The sequence below is a fragment of the Sciurus carolinensis genome, chromosome 5, assembly GCF_902686445.1.
Source record: "Sciurus carolinensis chromosome 5, mSciCar1.2, whole genome shotgun sequence".
NCBI lineage: Eukaryota > Metazoa > Chordata > Mammalia > Rodentia > Sciuridae > Sciurus > Sciurus carolinensis.
The window spans coordinates 144,735,388-144,751,535 of NC_062217.1; the positions used below are offsets into that span (position 1 = coordinate 144,735,388).

At 37.1% G+C, this 16,148-nt stretch overlaps 1 protein-coding gene across 2 annotated transcripts in view; it reads right to left on the bottom strand.

Annotated features, from left to right (window-relative positions):
* Positions 1-10,141, bottom strand: part of Tctn3 (tectonic family member 3) — a 31,682-nt gene extending 21,541 nt beyond the window's left edge. For both annotated transcript variants that reach the window (XR_007108814.1, XM_047553651.1), the window contains exons 1-12: positions 9,845-10,141; positions 9,560-9,683; positions 9,147-9,265; positions 5,340-5,467; positions 4,996-5,104; positions 4,792-4,907; positions 4,369-4,404; positions 3,665-3,745; positions 2,841-2,966; positions 1,684-1,791; positions 1,130-1,224; positions 686-839 (exon numbers count right to left, since the gene is read on the bottom strand). Coding sequence is in view for 1 of the 2 variants with exons in the window: in XM_047553651.1 (XP_047409607.1) it covers positions 686-839; positions 1,130-1,224; positions 1,684-1,791; positions 2,841-2,966; positions 3,665-3,745; positions 4,369-4,404; positions 4,792-4,907; positions 4,996-5,104; positions 5,340-5,467; positions 9,147-9,265; positions 9,560-9,683; positions 9,845-10,100 (1,452 nt within the window). In the remaining variant the exon portion in view is untranslated. The remainder of the gene's footprint in view (positions 1-685; positions 840-1,129; positions 1,225-1,683; positions 1,792-2,840; positions 2,967-3,664; positions 3,746-4,368; positions 4,405-4,791; positions 4,908-4,995; positions 5,105-5,339; positions 5,468-9,146; positions 9,266-9,559; positions 9,684-9,844) is intronic.
* Between the last annotated feature and the right edge of the window lie 6,007 nt (positions 10,142-16,148).

The window sequence follows — 16,148 nt, forward strand, 5'->3', positions numbered from 1 at the left end:
AAATTTCTAGAGTAGAAATATGGCACACATTAAGGCAGTACTCTAGGAGAATTCATTGAAAGATGCAGGAAAAACATGATTTTATATGGTTTCAATTTTAACATATTAATATATTTTTATGCAAATATAAAAATGTAAATTTGAGGGGGCGGGTACTGGGGACTGAACTCGGGGCACCTGACCACTGAGCCATATCCCCAGCCCTATTTTGTATTTTATTTAGAGACAGGGTCTCACTGAGTTGCTTTGTGCCTTGCTTTTGCTGAGGATGGCTTTGAACTCGCAATCCTCCTGCCACAGTCTCCCAAATCACTGGGATTACAGGCATGTGCCACCTCACCCGACAAAATGTAAATTTTTATAACCACAACAGAAAGAGCTCAATTTCAACCTCATGAAAGAAGTTGTACTAACCAACTATTTAAGAATATAAGAGGAAATTTTAAATATATGGTATGATTTTGAACCACGGAAAATCTCTAGTTTTCTACCTTCAAATTTTTTCTAAGTAAAGAAAATAAGTTAGGTGTAAACTAACCTGAAATAATGACTTCAAATAAGTATACTTTCTTACACTCTTTCTGTGTGACAAACACATTATCTATGTAAACAAGGCTGATTTTAACCTTACTTTTCATAACTTACAAAGTAGGAAAACAAGTCACTGTCAGATTTCTCTCCTTACCAAAACATTGCAACTCCTGTTGAGGATCCTGGTCCACCCTCCTTTCTGGGCTGGGTCAGCATTACCAAAGATGGCAACATGCTCTGGTGTGGGCTTTCCATGAAGGGTCTGATAAATCTCCTGCTGCAAGCGGCTGCAGTCTGCCTCCATCAGCCTGTAATTAAACACCACTGAGGCTGGAGTTCAATGCTAACATGTAACCATATTAGTATATGAATCCAAACATTAGAAATAGTATTATAAAATAGATTAGAGGAAACAACACTTGGTAAGCATTAGGATTATCAGTAAAGTCTTAGCAATATAGTATTATTTAGATTTAAAGACTATTTCTAACTAGTATTATCCCGAACTGTCATTTAAAATATTAATAAGTTACCATCCAACATATTCCCTACAAGCAGAGACAAAATTGTGGGAAATGTTACAGATGTAAAGAATTACCTGAACTTGCATCCAGATATTGCATTCACTCCAAACTGTACTTCATGTCTCTTAACAGAGCAAGTTCCATATCCTTGGCTCTGCAAGAGGGTCATCTGAGGTACAAAAGTGATGGTCAAGGAGATCATAATGGAAAATAGGAATTGATATATGCAGGATTGGAAAATGTATGCTTCTATTGTTCCCTTAACACTATTTGAATTTTATTAGTATCAGGATATCATTTGTTATAAATTTGTGCTTTTATCCTCCAGTAATTAAAAAACACACGTAATTATTCTTTTTCCAAAAAGAGTTAACCATATTATTGGTATATATATATATCTAATCAAAATGAGCAAAAATTAATGTAATTCTCACCATGAGACATCTAATGGAAGTTTTAAAACCTTTGGTAGCATTGGCAATTGGGAACACAGTGTATTAATTGTTGAGTAAAAAATTGGTGAATACCTAAAATTGAAGGAACCTTGAGAATTGGAAAATTCACAAGATCAGCCACTGGAGCATTTCCTGTTAAGCTGCAACAGGCCACCCAGCTCCAAAAAGGATACTGAGTGACTTGTATCACCACTTAGAACCAAGAGTGGCTTCCCAACAATATAGCCTGGATTCCCACTTCTAGGACCAGTAAGAGTAGTAGATATGCTCTGTTGAGAGGCCTGCAGAAGGAAAGAAAAGTCAATTATTGTGAAAAGTATGCTTTTCCATCTTCCACTGCCTAGCTTCGTATCTTTCCTTAAGGCAATGCAATAAATGAACTGCACTGAACAATCTGGTTTCCTTCTACAGACCATTTTGCAATTTATATTCCAGTGTCTCCTTTATTTATTTTTCACTAAAATAAAATGAGTGATCCAAGTACTGAAATTCACTATAAATTAATTTTACCAAGGATTACAAACAAGGACCTACCAAGGATTCCTCAACTCCATTTCTCAAAAATTACTCTTACCATTATTATTTTTTGGCATCGGGAATTGAATCCAAGGGTGCTTAACCACTGAGCAAGACCCCTGGCCCTTTTTAGTTTTTGAGACGGGGTTTCACTGAATTGCTTAGGGCCTTGCTAAGTTGTTGAGGGTAGCTTTGAACTTGTGATCCTCATGCCTCAGTTTCCCAAGCTGCTGGGAATCCAGGTGTGCAACATCGTACCCAGCACCATTATTATTTAGGGATCTATTCATCCTACCTATACTCAGAGGAATTTAGAAGTAATTTTAAAATTATTTCAATGAACTATAGATGTTCCAGGAATGAATTGTGAGAAACACATGACTTGGTTGACCACAGGGTAAAGAACTCTGCCAGATTCAAAGAGAAGAGAGAAGTGAAGCAAGCCAAAAGATGGTGATCAAGACTAGAAACTTAAATGTAGTGGGAAATAAAATGATGAAATGTTTGGAAATATGAGAAAACCTTGTTAAAAGGATGCTGAGTTCATGATTCAAAATGACTATTTAAAACAAAGAGTTCTGACTTGAGTACTGCTTTGCTGGGCATCAGACAGAGAATCAGAGGAAAGTTGTTAAATATGTTGAATACCATCTCTTCTAGTTAAATTAAGAAATATTTAATGTGAAAGCCTCAATCAACAGATTGAACAAGGTTTTCCTATTCTTATTCTATTTAACATACATTATAGAAGCAGAGGATTATTTCTAACCTGACCATTCTTCCCTCACAGTCCCCTATAGAGAAGGGCTCTAACCCTGAAGTGAATGATGAATTCTTGCTGTAAGGAAATATCTGGCTTAACAGTCAGGCTGGTTTGTCCAAAACTGACAGAAACCTTCTGGATTCCAAAGGTCCCATTGGTCTCTATATCATAGATGACCTGGAATGCAAAAGAATCAATTAATAAGATAGTTATTGGTCTGACTATGTTTAGGGCAGAAGATTTTCTATGTATACCTATTTTATTCAAACTGAATAAGCAACTGAAAAAGTAATCTTAAGCATGCCAAACACAAATACCATGAAAAAATAAGAGGATTTTATATTAATTACATTTGCATACAAAGAGAGACTGAATAGAACTTTTTAAAAGAGTTCTTAGAAAGGGTCAGTTTAAGAAAAATAAGTTTTGATTTTGGCCAAGTACTAGAAGCAGAGGCAGAGGGGAGCACTGAACAGAAACTGAGTTACTTGGTTCCTACAAAATCTGACTATAAATAAGAATAGTAGTTGGGAGCCAGGTACAGCAGCAGATGTCTATAATCACAGCAGGGCTGGGGATATAGCTCAGTTGGTAGAGTGTTTGCCTTGTAAGCACAAGGCCCTGGGTTCAATCCCCAGCACTGCAAAAAAAAAAAAAAAAAAAAGAAATAATTTAAAAGTTCTGAACCTGAAATACTGGAGGATAGTGGTAAGGAACATCACTGAATAATGGTAGGGAAGAACTGGGCTCATCTCTTGACATGTTAAATTTTGGGTAATGCACAAAAATTCAGGTGGGGTCAGTCTGGCAATTAATGCAAGATTAGGCACCTCTGGCAATGTTGGTCAACATACATCATCAGTCCAGCATCTAACCTGGGAAACAGCATTCTGACAAGTGTTTCCAACCAACAGGGGAGGACTGGCCTGTGAAACAAGTGTTACAGGAACCTGGAACTAGCAAGAGAAAGAAGCAAATCAACTTAAATTGAAAGACACATTTTTTTCTTTTAGCTACATATCATGCTAAAATGAGTATTTTTTTCCTTCCCCTTGAGCATCCCTTTTCTCTCTCCTTCCACTGCCAGCCTATAACTTAAGTTCAAGTCACTCCAAGACAGAACATTTAAAAAAACATTTCTCAAAACACTAATTTTGTGAGATATAAAATAAGGATACAAGTTTTAGGAATATCCTATCAGACACTCCCTCCGGATACTGAGGCCCTCTTCCCTGTTAAAAGACCCCAAAAAGCCAACCCCAAATGTAGTATTTAACTTTAAGTCAGTGTTTTCCAGACTTATTTAACACCTCATCAGTCTTTACTTCATAAGAAGCTATTAACCATATTGACCACTCATTGGAAAGCACTGTTTAAAATTCTTTTTTGTATGTAGTATGGTTTCCCTTGATGGCCTTGAACTTGTAATTCTCCTGCCTCAGCCTCCCCAGTGGCTAGGATTATAGGATTGTGCCACCATGCTCTGCTTGAAAGCACCATTTTAGATAAAAACTTGATTGTGATACATCAAGGTTACATTTTCTTCCACCATTACATTTCCTGTTGAATGGCACCATACCTTTATATTTTGTAGATCAGTCATACCTCTTGGAATCTAGAAAAAGTGAACAATGAAGACACACGTGTACACATACAGACCTTGCAGTTTCATATTATCATCAATAGACTGATTGAGGGGTTGGGGAAGACCAACATATTAGAATGATTTGCTTACTCCCTCCCACTTGACTCTCCTTTATATTAAAATAACAGGGAATACAGCTAGATGGGAGGTAGGATAGATTACAATACTTACCTACCCTGACAGAGCTCTACTGAATAGTAAGAAGTTTAGTGAAATAATAAGATGTCACCTCCTCTTATCCTCCCAAGCAAATTCCACTAGCCAGGAGGGTGATAATGTTGTCTTATGGGTATATATCCCTATTTTCTTTCATATTTCTTCAGATGATGGTGAGAGAGTGGGGAGAGAGGGACCCACCTTCAGGACTGTGAAGTTATAGTAAGAGGCAGCATCCAGTGCTGGATCTAAGGTACAGCTACTTGCCAGGTTTTTGAAAAAACGAGTGCAGGTTGTACTTTTACTCTCTAGGAAACCTTAGGACACAAAGAAATAAGGCAGTGGAAAATGAGAAAGCCTGTTTTGAACTGAGCAATAAGGCTGGTACTTCTGCCCTAGACTCACCTGCAGGATTGCTCTTGGCACAGAGTCCCCCAGCTCCCACTCCTGCAGGCTGCCTCAGCAAACTTATTACAGACCACTTGGGGAAGTAAGTCAGAATGGGGTCCCCAGCCTGGATAAAAATATAGAAGATTTTTCTTCACAGTGAAATTGAACTGAATTCCAGCAAATAAAAATTAGAAACAAAGGTTAATTCAGTGGCTTGTTTATATTTAGATGGTTGGCACTGTCCTCCAAAAGAGCTGACAATGGTTTTTCTGTTGCAGGGAGGTATCACAAAGATACCCTGCCAATACTCTACTATGAGAGGAAAGACTAAACAATTCCATCCCTATCCCCAGGCTCACTCTGTAAAAAGGTGGTGGCAACTGAGTTTGCAATGCTGAAGAGAATGATTCGCCTCCAAACTCTGCAGCCAGGGCCTGGAAGTTGGTTGTGTTGACCTTTTGGAGCTTCTGGAAATAGTTTAATTTTGCTATAATGTTTTTAAAAAAAGAAAAGAAGTTTAGTTAAAAGAAAAACATTTAAAATATCTTGCATGCCAAATAACTAATTTTTAAAAATATTTTTACTGAAGCATAATATTCATAGTTTTGTGTTTAAATGCACTGAAGCATAAACTCAAAATAATTTTTACAAATTCATATACAGGTATTACCACAACCCAGATCTAGTTATAGAATATTTCCTAGAAGGTTCCAAATCAATCCTCCACCTTCAGAGATAGTAATTCAAATTTTGAATACCTCCTAATTTATTTGTAACCTGCTCGTTGGATTACTGTTTTAGTATGAAGACTTAAGTTAAGAATACAGTCAATAAATGTCAATTCCAAGTCTCTATTTGCCAAGAATGTGTATGATTAGCAACTTATGATGAAAAAAGGAAACTCAATAAGATCTTTATTTGGTCTGTATCAGATGAATATCTAATGTAACAAAGTGGTACTGTTTCCATAGGAACATGGCAAACTTAAGAGATAATATCTGATCTTTTCTTCCCATTCTTGTTGTTAATCCTTTAAAGTTCAATTGACGAGTTCTAATGAAAATGTTTCTAACTCTGAAGTGTATGGGTTTGTTGGCTTTATTTTTTACCTTATATTTCCTACATTCAAGATTTCAGATAACCCAAAAAGGTATTTTCTATAATAATTCTATAATTTCTATTATAGCAATGTATAAATCTATCCAAGCTCCTGCAGTCATCTCTTTACAGCACTTCAGAACCAGAACAGAGATATAAGAAAAGGTCCTGGTGCTGATACCTATTCAGAGGGCAGCAGATGATAGATGATTTCCACTCCAAGTAATCTATTTTTCGTGGTGCTGGGGATTGAACCCAGGGCCTTGTACACCTGAGGCAAGCACGCTACCAAATGAGCTATATCCCCAGCTCCAAGTTATCTATTAACTTGAAAAAAGAACATAGAAAAAACATGTTCAAACTTGTTTCATTCTTCATATGACTATGGTCATTAGAGCAGAATCAAAAAGGTAACAAGAACAAGTCACTGAAAACTAATAAGGATTCCATGTTAAATAAGTTTGACCTTTAATCTCCATAATCACATCTGAGTTGTTTGATTTTTCAGTTGCTCTTAATTCTGAGGACTACTGATTTATCTATACCTCTCTTAGATCCTTACTATTCAAAGTAAGGTGCATGGTTTACTAGCCCGCATCAGTTGGGAACTTGTCAGAAATGCAGACTCTCAGGCATTCAGACCTATGGAGTTAAAATCTGCATGTTGACAAGATCTCCAGGTGATGCACATGCATATTAGAGTTTTAAAAAGCCCTGTTCTGAAACAGGAGACTCAGATTCTGCCGGCCTGCAGACCACCTTCCAACTCTGACAGACCAGAAATCTTCTAGGGCCTGAAGCTTCCAGAAGCTATTTATCATTTCCTTCAGAACTCATGCCCTGAAAACCACATCAAAGAAATATTTACCTCACATAAAATGTAGTTATTTCTATCCTTGTAAATAAAAGTTAAAATGAAAAGAAAAACTAAGAAAGGAGATAGGCTGAGATGGTAAATATCCACCTGGCTAATTTTTCATGGCTTAAATCAGTAAGAGAAAAATTAACATTTTGTCTTCCGCTTCAGTGTACAGATATTGGTAGTAGCGATGGTAAACAAGGGTAATACATACAAAAAATATAGTTTAAGGAGAATACATAAGAGTTTTTGCTAAAAATGTCTGCCACCATATATAAGAGAGTTTAAGGTACTTTCAGATGTGGAAGGAAGCCTATAGACCATCTGAACCAATCTCATTAGGAAATTTGGACCCTCAGAGGTAAATGAGCTGCAAAGGTCACACAGTCAGAAAGTAGAGCTAGGAGTAGAGCACAGGATCTCCTTACTCCTGGCAAGAGTTTTTTTCCCACTTTGTCAAGATATGCAGACTTTGACCAAGAGCATCATTTACTGATCACTATCAGGAGATACAGACTTAGGCAAATAAAGATGGGGTTCACACTTTCCAGGTTCTGACAATTTACCTAGGTGATGTGATATTCACATAAATTGATAGCAAACAAGGAATCCTCTAAGTTCCAAGGGAATGACCTTAATGAGTGCTTAGAACTTTGGAACATGAGATTATTTCCAACTGCAGTGAGCAAGAGAAGATTCTTGTCAGAAGTAGGGATTTTAAAATGCAAAGAGAAAGAGGAAAATTGAGTCAAGGAGAAAAGTAAACAAACTTGGGAAGAATGCAAGGCATATCCTTGAGGACAGGGAGTAGATGAGTTTGGCTAAAATAAAGGATCAAAGTAGAGAATGAAGGAGAAAGGCCTGGAAAGAAGAGTTGGTTTAAATATTATAAAACCTCAACTGCCAGGCTAAAGAAGCTGGACATTATTCACTAGGTAATGGAAAGTCATTGGAGGTTTCTGAATAAGGAAACAACATAATGTAGTGTTATGGAACAAATAATCTAGGGAAGTGATTCTCTATGGTTGTGTGGGTTTGCTAGGTACCTATATGTGAAAGAGGTAGGCAAATAATGAGGACCAAGAAAAATCTTTTGCCTTCATCATACTAAACATGAATCCATTTCCCAGCCTCATTCAGGGAGAGTACATTGATATAATGATCCCCTATTACTATTCGAAGAAGCCATATTTATCAGGCATTGTTGGGGAAACAAAGTTCAGAAACTCTGGTCCAGAAGCTGTATGCAGGATGATGGTATGGGAGACAGAAGGAGAAAGTAAATGTAGGGAGCACCAGTTGGATCCAATGGCAATAGTCCTAACATATGATCATAAATCTGGATTTAGAAGGCAGCAGAAGGTTTGGAGAGGACAATCTAAATGCCACAGGACTCTTGATAACTGCTTCCAAATTCAGGTCCTCTTAAACCAAAAACTGGTTGTTTTCTTTTCTAAAATTCACATAAAATCAGGCTAAGCTGACTTTGAAGATTCAAGGGACATTTAGATCTATTTTGTGTGGGAACATTAAAGAAATGTAAAAAAGATAGTAACTTCATATCTTTAGAAATGATAAAGTCATCACTAGCAAATTTTTAAGTTCATTAAAAAACCCCAATAACCACTTGCACTCTACAGTTATTGAACTCTACAGTTAGATAATACTTTCATACCCAGTAGCAGTGATACAAATTTCTCACCTTATAGTTGAAGAAACAAACTTAGAAATAAGGGATCTGTTCAAGGTGTGCAACTGGTAGGAAAATGGCAGTTCTGAGTTTTTAGTCTAATGCTCTTTCCCCTATACTGCTGCTTCATTAAATAAAAACAAGGTTGGCACAGACTTGTCAAAAACATTCATTTAAGTATTATTCAGTGCCTATGATGTCTCAGAAGCTAATTCAGTGAGCGATTTGGTGGAGATTGAGCATGTGGGGGGATATAGTCTATCAGTGATTATATGAGCTACAAGTCTTAAAAGAATTGAAATTTAAGTTCCACATGCATTATCTAATCCACAATCAACAGGGCCTAAGAAGTTTAAAATATTCTCTAATAAGAAAGAGGGCAGAGGAATGGGCAGAGGGAGAGGGAGAGTGAAAGAGATTCAAAGAATAAAAGTAACAATTTAAAGAAGAAATGAAAAAGCCAAAGTCACTTCTCAAAAAATGTTAGGTGATAAGAACAGTCAACGTGTTTCTACTCACAGTTGTTCACGAGAACACAAAACTGCCTAATTCCATTTGAATCCGTAAAAACTCTTGAAGGAAATGGGGAATTACTCCTGAAGATTAGAGAGTTATCTACACACACCCAGCTTGAAGACCTGTGAGGAAAGAGGATGAGGATATTTAGGAGGGGAGAGGTAGGTGTAAAGAAGGGTGTCCCTAAGATATTTTGGCATCTCAAATGCCAAAGAGTGGCTCCTTGGGCAGTCACAGTGCAATACCAAGGTCCTATTCTACTGGACAGCTCTGTTCTAGAGAGTTAGAAAAGGAAGGTCCGGGGAAAAACCAAGGTAACATCCTAGGACTGAAAGTAGGGGCAGGAGGCACGAAATCTAACTCTTTCCACTTGCAAATATTACCCATTTTAGGGTTCAATTCCCTCTAGGATTCACCTTACGCTGCCGGGAAGGCAGAAGGAGAAAACGGTCCTCGGATGGAGAAGATAGCAGTCCCTGTCGCAGCAGCAATTTAGATCGCAGGCACCAGGAGTCAAGTCACAGATACAAATCGGTAAGACTGTCAAAGTGCAACAAGAAGTAGAGAAAGTGGGAAGAGGATGCCCAAAATCGAACAGGTGCTAAATCCCCGACCCGCCCGCTTCCTACTGCACACTCTGCTTTGTGGCAACTTTGTCCACAGAATTTTAGTAGTTTCCACCCCATAATCCCTCCCCTTACCTGGGAAGAGGTCTGTAGTCTTATTCCCAGGCATTGAGGGGGTCAGAGGAGTAGGATCCACGGTAAAGATCCCAGGCACGTCCTGGGGAGTAGCAGTCTCCACCGAAGAGGACTGGGGGGTCTCGTCGGGCGTCACTGGCCCCAGGACTGAAGGTGTGGGCACCGCCCCCGATGGGAAAAAAGAGGACTGAGGCCGGGCGCCCTTAGGGAGCATCAGGACGAACACCGGCAGCATCAAGAACTGCGGGGTACACATGGGGCAGCCGAGGTGCCGGAGAGTCCACCCGGGCCTCCACGGTCTCCAGACGCGCAACTGAATGGGAGGAGACGCACAGCGTCTGACGTAATCCGTATGCACCCGCTCATTGGCTAACGGCGACCGCGAGCAGTTCTTCAGCCAATAGGAGACAGGGTTGTTACGGCTCTTTCAGCATCCTTCAGTCTGCGCCCTCCTCCTTTGGCCCGGCCAGGCGCTGCCTCCGTCGCCTGGCAACCGCCAGGGCCGAAGGAATCCTTTGCAGGTTCTCTCCGCTAGATGACAGCAGAAGTTCGGCAGACCCGCCACAGAACCGAGTGCCCTGCGGACTTGCAGTCCTGGAGAAGTGAGCCCTTCCTGGGTAGAGAGAAAGCCCAGAAGGCGGAACTAGAGTTGCATATCTTTTACACCCCGGACTGCCAAGGTGAGAAACTCTTTTTATGGCAGTACGGGAAGGAAAATACACTGAAAATCACATTACCCGTCCCCCCTTTTTGTGAGTCTTCTGTAAATATAGTATTTGGGGGAGAGACACATTAGAAATAATGCTCATTCAGCTCCTTAAATTTTAACGTTGAGAATGGTTTTTAAACTTAAAAAATTGCATCATGTTATTAAAAGTGAACTGCATTTTTGTTCCTAGAAAAAGTAGTTACAGAAGGGAGATTAGGAATAAGAAAACAGAATAGGGAAAAATGTGAGGAGTAGAGAGAAAGAGTTAAAAACGGAGAAACAGGTTTTCTAGATGAGAAAATAAGATATAGGAATGGAAAGAGCCAAGTAGAAGAAAACTTTTTTTGCTATTGTTAATGCCACTTTTTGTGATACTCTTTAGAATGTTTTTGTTTTCTCAAAAAAGTGGTGTGCCTCTTTCCATTCTCTAGAACAGCGCTGTCCAATTGAAGTTGGAAATACTCTGTATCTTTACTGTTCAATATAGTAGCCATAGGCGATGTGTGGCTATTGCATACTAGAGCTGTGCATTGTGTGACTGAGGAGCTGAATTTTTATTTTAAATTTTAATTAATTTAAAGTTTAAAAACTACAGATAATTAATAGCTATTGTATTGGACAGTAGGACTCTAAATTATAAAAATTTTTCTCCTGCTAAACCTAGTGTTTTCCTATTACCACAGGCATGACATCAGGATTATTACAATTGTTTGGTTTGGAATATAAATTAAGATTTATTAAAAGTTATGTGAATCTAGTACACTTACTTAAAATCTAACCAATTGCTCCATTTCCAAGTGAATCACTTAGGCAGATAAATTTTCAGATACACAAACTTGCTCACATTCTCTGACAATATCTTGATTTTCTAATGTTTTGAAGTCAGTGTTAAATGTAACTGTTATTAACGTTCTCAAACATATTTTTATGTCTTTGAGTGATGAACTGCTATGAGAGATATTCATATTAAAGTAGGAGGTTTTGCCTCTTATTTGATGATGTATCCCTTTGCCTAGAATGGCACATAGGCCAAGTTAGATATACATGAAATATTTTTTGATAAACTCTTTGGATTTAATTCTTATGAATATAATTTATTTTATTGCAGGATTGAGTTTCTTTCTATAAAATTCCTATTGTACATCTCATTGGATACTCTTTTTAGATTTCAAAGTTTAGAATTCATAATGCAACTCTCAGTCGGTGTGATTATTCCTGAACTTATTGATGTTGACAGAGTCTGTTTATTGAAGTACTTTCAGGTTTGAGTGATAAGGAGATAATATTTTAGGACCACTTGAGTTTCTTTGCCTTTTTTTCAAAGTTTAGCACTTAAAAAATATTTAGAAAAGTTATTTTTTCTTTTTCTTTCTTGTTACAGTCAGTCAAAAAGATTGTATTATTATGTGTTTGTAGAAATCTTGTAATACAAAATTTCAATTATTTTGAGATCTAATATTAAAGTCTGAAAAATAATTTTAAAGGAGAATGAAATTTATTCACATATGTCGTGCAGATGACAATTTAACATGGGGACCAAGTCTTAAGATAGTTTATTATGACATCACCTCAGAGGCAGAGGTTTCCAAATTAGATCATGTGATACCAGCAGCTGTTTGTGTTTGGAATTAAAATATTTCAATGTGTGTTTGGAAATTTAGTCAGGATATTGGATCAAGATGTCAGATGGAGAACAAATTCTAGCCTTTCCCCACTTCTCCCCTCTTTCCTAAATCTCTAAAATTGCACACAAATTAGATGTAAACATGGACTCATGTGCATACATGCATACACCTTGATATTGAGAAACATGAAGGGGTGCTTTAAATAGACCAGACTTCTACAAAAATAATATAATTGCCTCATGATCTTGGTGTAGGCAAAGATTTCCTAAACTGAACAGAAAAATCACTGATGATAAAGGAAAGGCTTCATAAATCATACTTTATTAAAACTGAGAGAACTTCTTGTAATAAAAATACACTATTAGAAGAGTTAAAAGGCAAACTTCTCAATGATAGAATATATTCATATATACATATGTACACATATGTTTTTATGTGTATGTATATATAAATTCTAGAATTTGTTTCCAAAATATATAAAGAATTCATGAGCAACCCAAAAAAATTGGCCAAAGACTTGACCAAGCTCTTAAAATATAATGGAAGATATCTGCTGTAGTTTGGATCTGTAATGTTCCCAAAGGCCCATGTATTAAAGGCCTGGTCCCAAGCCTGGGGTACTGTTGTGAGATGGTGGGACCTTTAAGAGGTGAGGATCAAGGGGAAGAAGTTAGGTCATTGCGGGGTGTGCTCTTGTAAGGGATAGTGGGATTCTGCCCCTTTCTGTCTTTCTCTTTGCTTCCTGGCTACTGTGAGATGTAGCTTCCTCTACCAGGTGCCCCTGTCATAATGTACTGCCTTGTCACAAGCCCAGTGGCAGTGGGACCAAGTAACCATGGACTCTAACCTTCAAAACTGTGAGCCAAAATAAACCTTTTCTTCTTAAAATTTGACTATCTTAGGTAATTGGTTAACAGGAACAGAAAACTGGCTATCACAATATCCAAATGACAAATAAACACCTAAGAGCAGCAAATGACTAATAAACACCTAAGAGCAGCTCAACATCATTATTAATCAGGAAATTTCAAATGAATACAACATTAAGATACAATTACATGACTTTCAGAGCAGTTAAAAATTTTAAAGACTTCTTTCTTTTTTATTTAATTTAATTTAATTTCATTTATTTATTTATTTTTGTACTGAGGATTGAATCCAGGGGCACTTAACCACTGAGCTACATCCCCACCCATTTTGTATTTTATTTAGAGACAGGGTCTTACTGAGTCCCTTAGGGCCTCACTAAATTTCTGAGGCTGGTTTTGAACTTACAATCCTCCTGCCTCACCTCCTGAGCTGCTGGGATTGCAGGTTATGCCACTGTGCCCATCAAGACTGACAGTGCCGAGTTTCAGTCAGTAGATATGGTTATTGATCTCTTATATGCTATTGATGATAGTGTAAATTGGTGTGACCATCTACTGTTGGGCTTTATATAAATGCTAAATATATGCTTATCCTATGACCCAGCAAAGTATATGCTTTTGTGTATAAATATTTACCAAAACACTTGTATGAGAACATTGATAACATAGAATTATTTACAATAGCTCCAAATTGAAAAAAGTTCAATTATCCATCAACAGCAAAATGTACATTTATTATGGTATACTCATGCAATAAAATAAATTAAATTAAATGAATAAAATTCAATAATATGAATTAAGTACTGCTGCACAACAACTTGAGCTAATCTAACAAATACGGAAAGAAAGCTCAGAATTTTTCGGTCTCTGGTTTGTCTTTAGAACTCTGCATTGGGTCTACAAGGGGCATTGCTGGCCAGTACCTGAGTCGCAGCAATTTATGTCTGGGGCAAGTGGGCAAAGCATGTTTCCTCCATGTTGCTTCCTGGAAAAAAAAAAAAAAAGAAGGAAGCAAGATTCAAAAAGAACATATTATATGATTTCATTTAAATGAAGTTCAAAATAGAAAAACTACTTTGTTATTAGAAGTTAGGACAGTGGTTATGTTTGAGAGGTCTGAGGAGGAGTGCAATGGAGGTTTCTGAGCTGGTCATGTCTTGATGTCTTGAGATGGACTAGGTTATATGGCAGTCTCACTTTGTAAAGAGTCATTGAACTATCTATACATTTAACTGGTGCATTACTATGTATTCATGATTATGTTTCAAAAAAGATTTACTTTAAAAGGGACTATGTTTTTACTAAATCTCATTGAAATGAAGAAGCTTGATCATATCAAATATCAATGACATAGAAAAATGGGTATACTGCTTGTGGGAATATAAGCTATTAGAGCCTTTTTGGAGGATAATATATCAGCATCTGTTAAAATTTAATATGCATATACCCCTTTTCTCAGGGGTATCCACTCCAGAGAAATACATAGAAGTACAGAATAGGCAAATAGAAGCATTATTCATTTGAAAGAACTTAAGTGCCTAATCACTAGCAGAATGGATATTAAAAACTATTTCATTCACTATCAAATACTGTGCAGCAATAAGATTGAGGTGGTTATTTATTAAAATGAAAATATCTCCAAGATAATTATGCAAAAAACCCCAAATTGTAGAGCAATACGCAGAGCATACTGTCATTTACACTAAAAATAAGTAGGCACATTTTGGCTCTTTCAAGCTACATCCAAAACAAAAGTTAAATAAGTATTGTTTTGTATTTGGATTTTTAAAAAAGAGTCAGGGAAAACTTCATTAAAAATCCTACTCTGGTAGCAAAAGAATAACAGTTAAGATACCTCACTCAATACCATAATTACAAATTGAGGGTCCCCTCTGCTTTTTCAAAAGAAAAGGTATAAATATTTGTTGAATCATTTTCAATGACTGAAATATTTTTAATTGGAGTTTTTACTTTGTAATATGTGTAAATTTGCATGGAGTTGTAGGAAATAATTCAGAGTGCTCCTGTGTACTCTCGAAGGTAACACCTTGTGAAACTACTGTACCATATCACAACCAGAATATTGGCATTGATATTGATAGAATATTGATGATGAGTGGTACAATCATCAGTTTAACTTGTATGTGTGTATTCATTTGGTAATTCTATGTAATTTTAATGCACATTTAGTTTCTTTTTTTATTTTTATTTTTATTGTAAACAAATGGGATACATGTTTCTGTTTGTACATGAGTAACAGCATACCATTTGCGTAGTCATACATTTACATAGGGTAATGATGTTTGAATCTGTTATTTTTTCCTTCCCCCCACCCCTCCCACCCCTCTTTTCCCTCTATACAGTCCCTCTTTCCTCCATTCTTGCCCCCCTGTCCCCCCATTATGTGTCATCATCCGCTTATCAGCGAGATCATTCGTCCTTGGTTTTTTGAGATTGGCTTATCTCACTTAGCATGATATTCTCCAATTTTATCCATTTGCCTGCAAATGCCATAATTTTATTATTCTTTATGACTGAGTAATATTCCATTGTATATATATATATACCACATTTTCTTTATCCATTCATCAATTGAAGAACATCTAGGTTGCTTCCACAATCTGGCTATTGTGGATTGAGCAGCTATAAACATTGATGTGGCTGTATCTCTGTAGTATGCTGATTTTAAGTCCTTTGGGTATAGGCCAAGGAGTGGGATAGCTGGGTCAAATGGTGGTTCCATTCCAAGTTTTCTAAGGAATCTCCACACTGCTTTCTAGAGTGACTGCACTAATTTGCAGCCCCACCAGCAATGTATGAGTGTACCTTTTTCCCCACATCCTCTCCAACACCTATTATTGCTTGTATTCTTGATAATAGCCATTCTAATTGGGGTGAGATGAAATCTTAGTGTAGTTTTGATTTGCATTTCTCTTATTACTAAAGATGTTGAACATTTTTTCATGTGTTTGTTGATTGCTTTTAGATCTTCTGTGAAGTGTCTGTTCATATCCTTAGACCATTTGTTGATTGGGTATGTTTAATTTCTTGTACCTAACACCCTCATAGAAATACAAAGCTCTTCCATCTCCACAAAGATC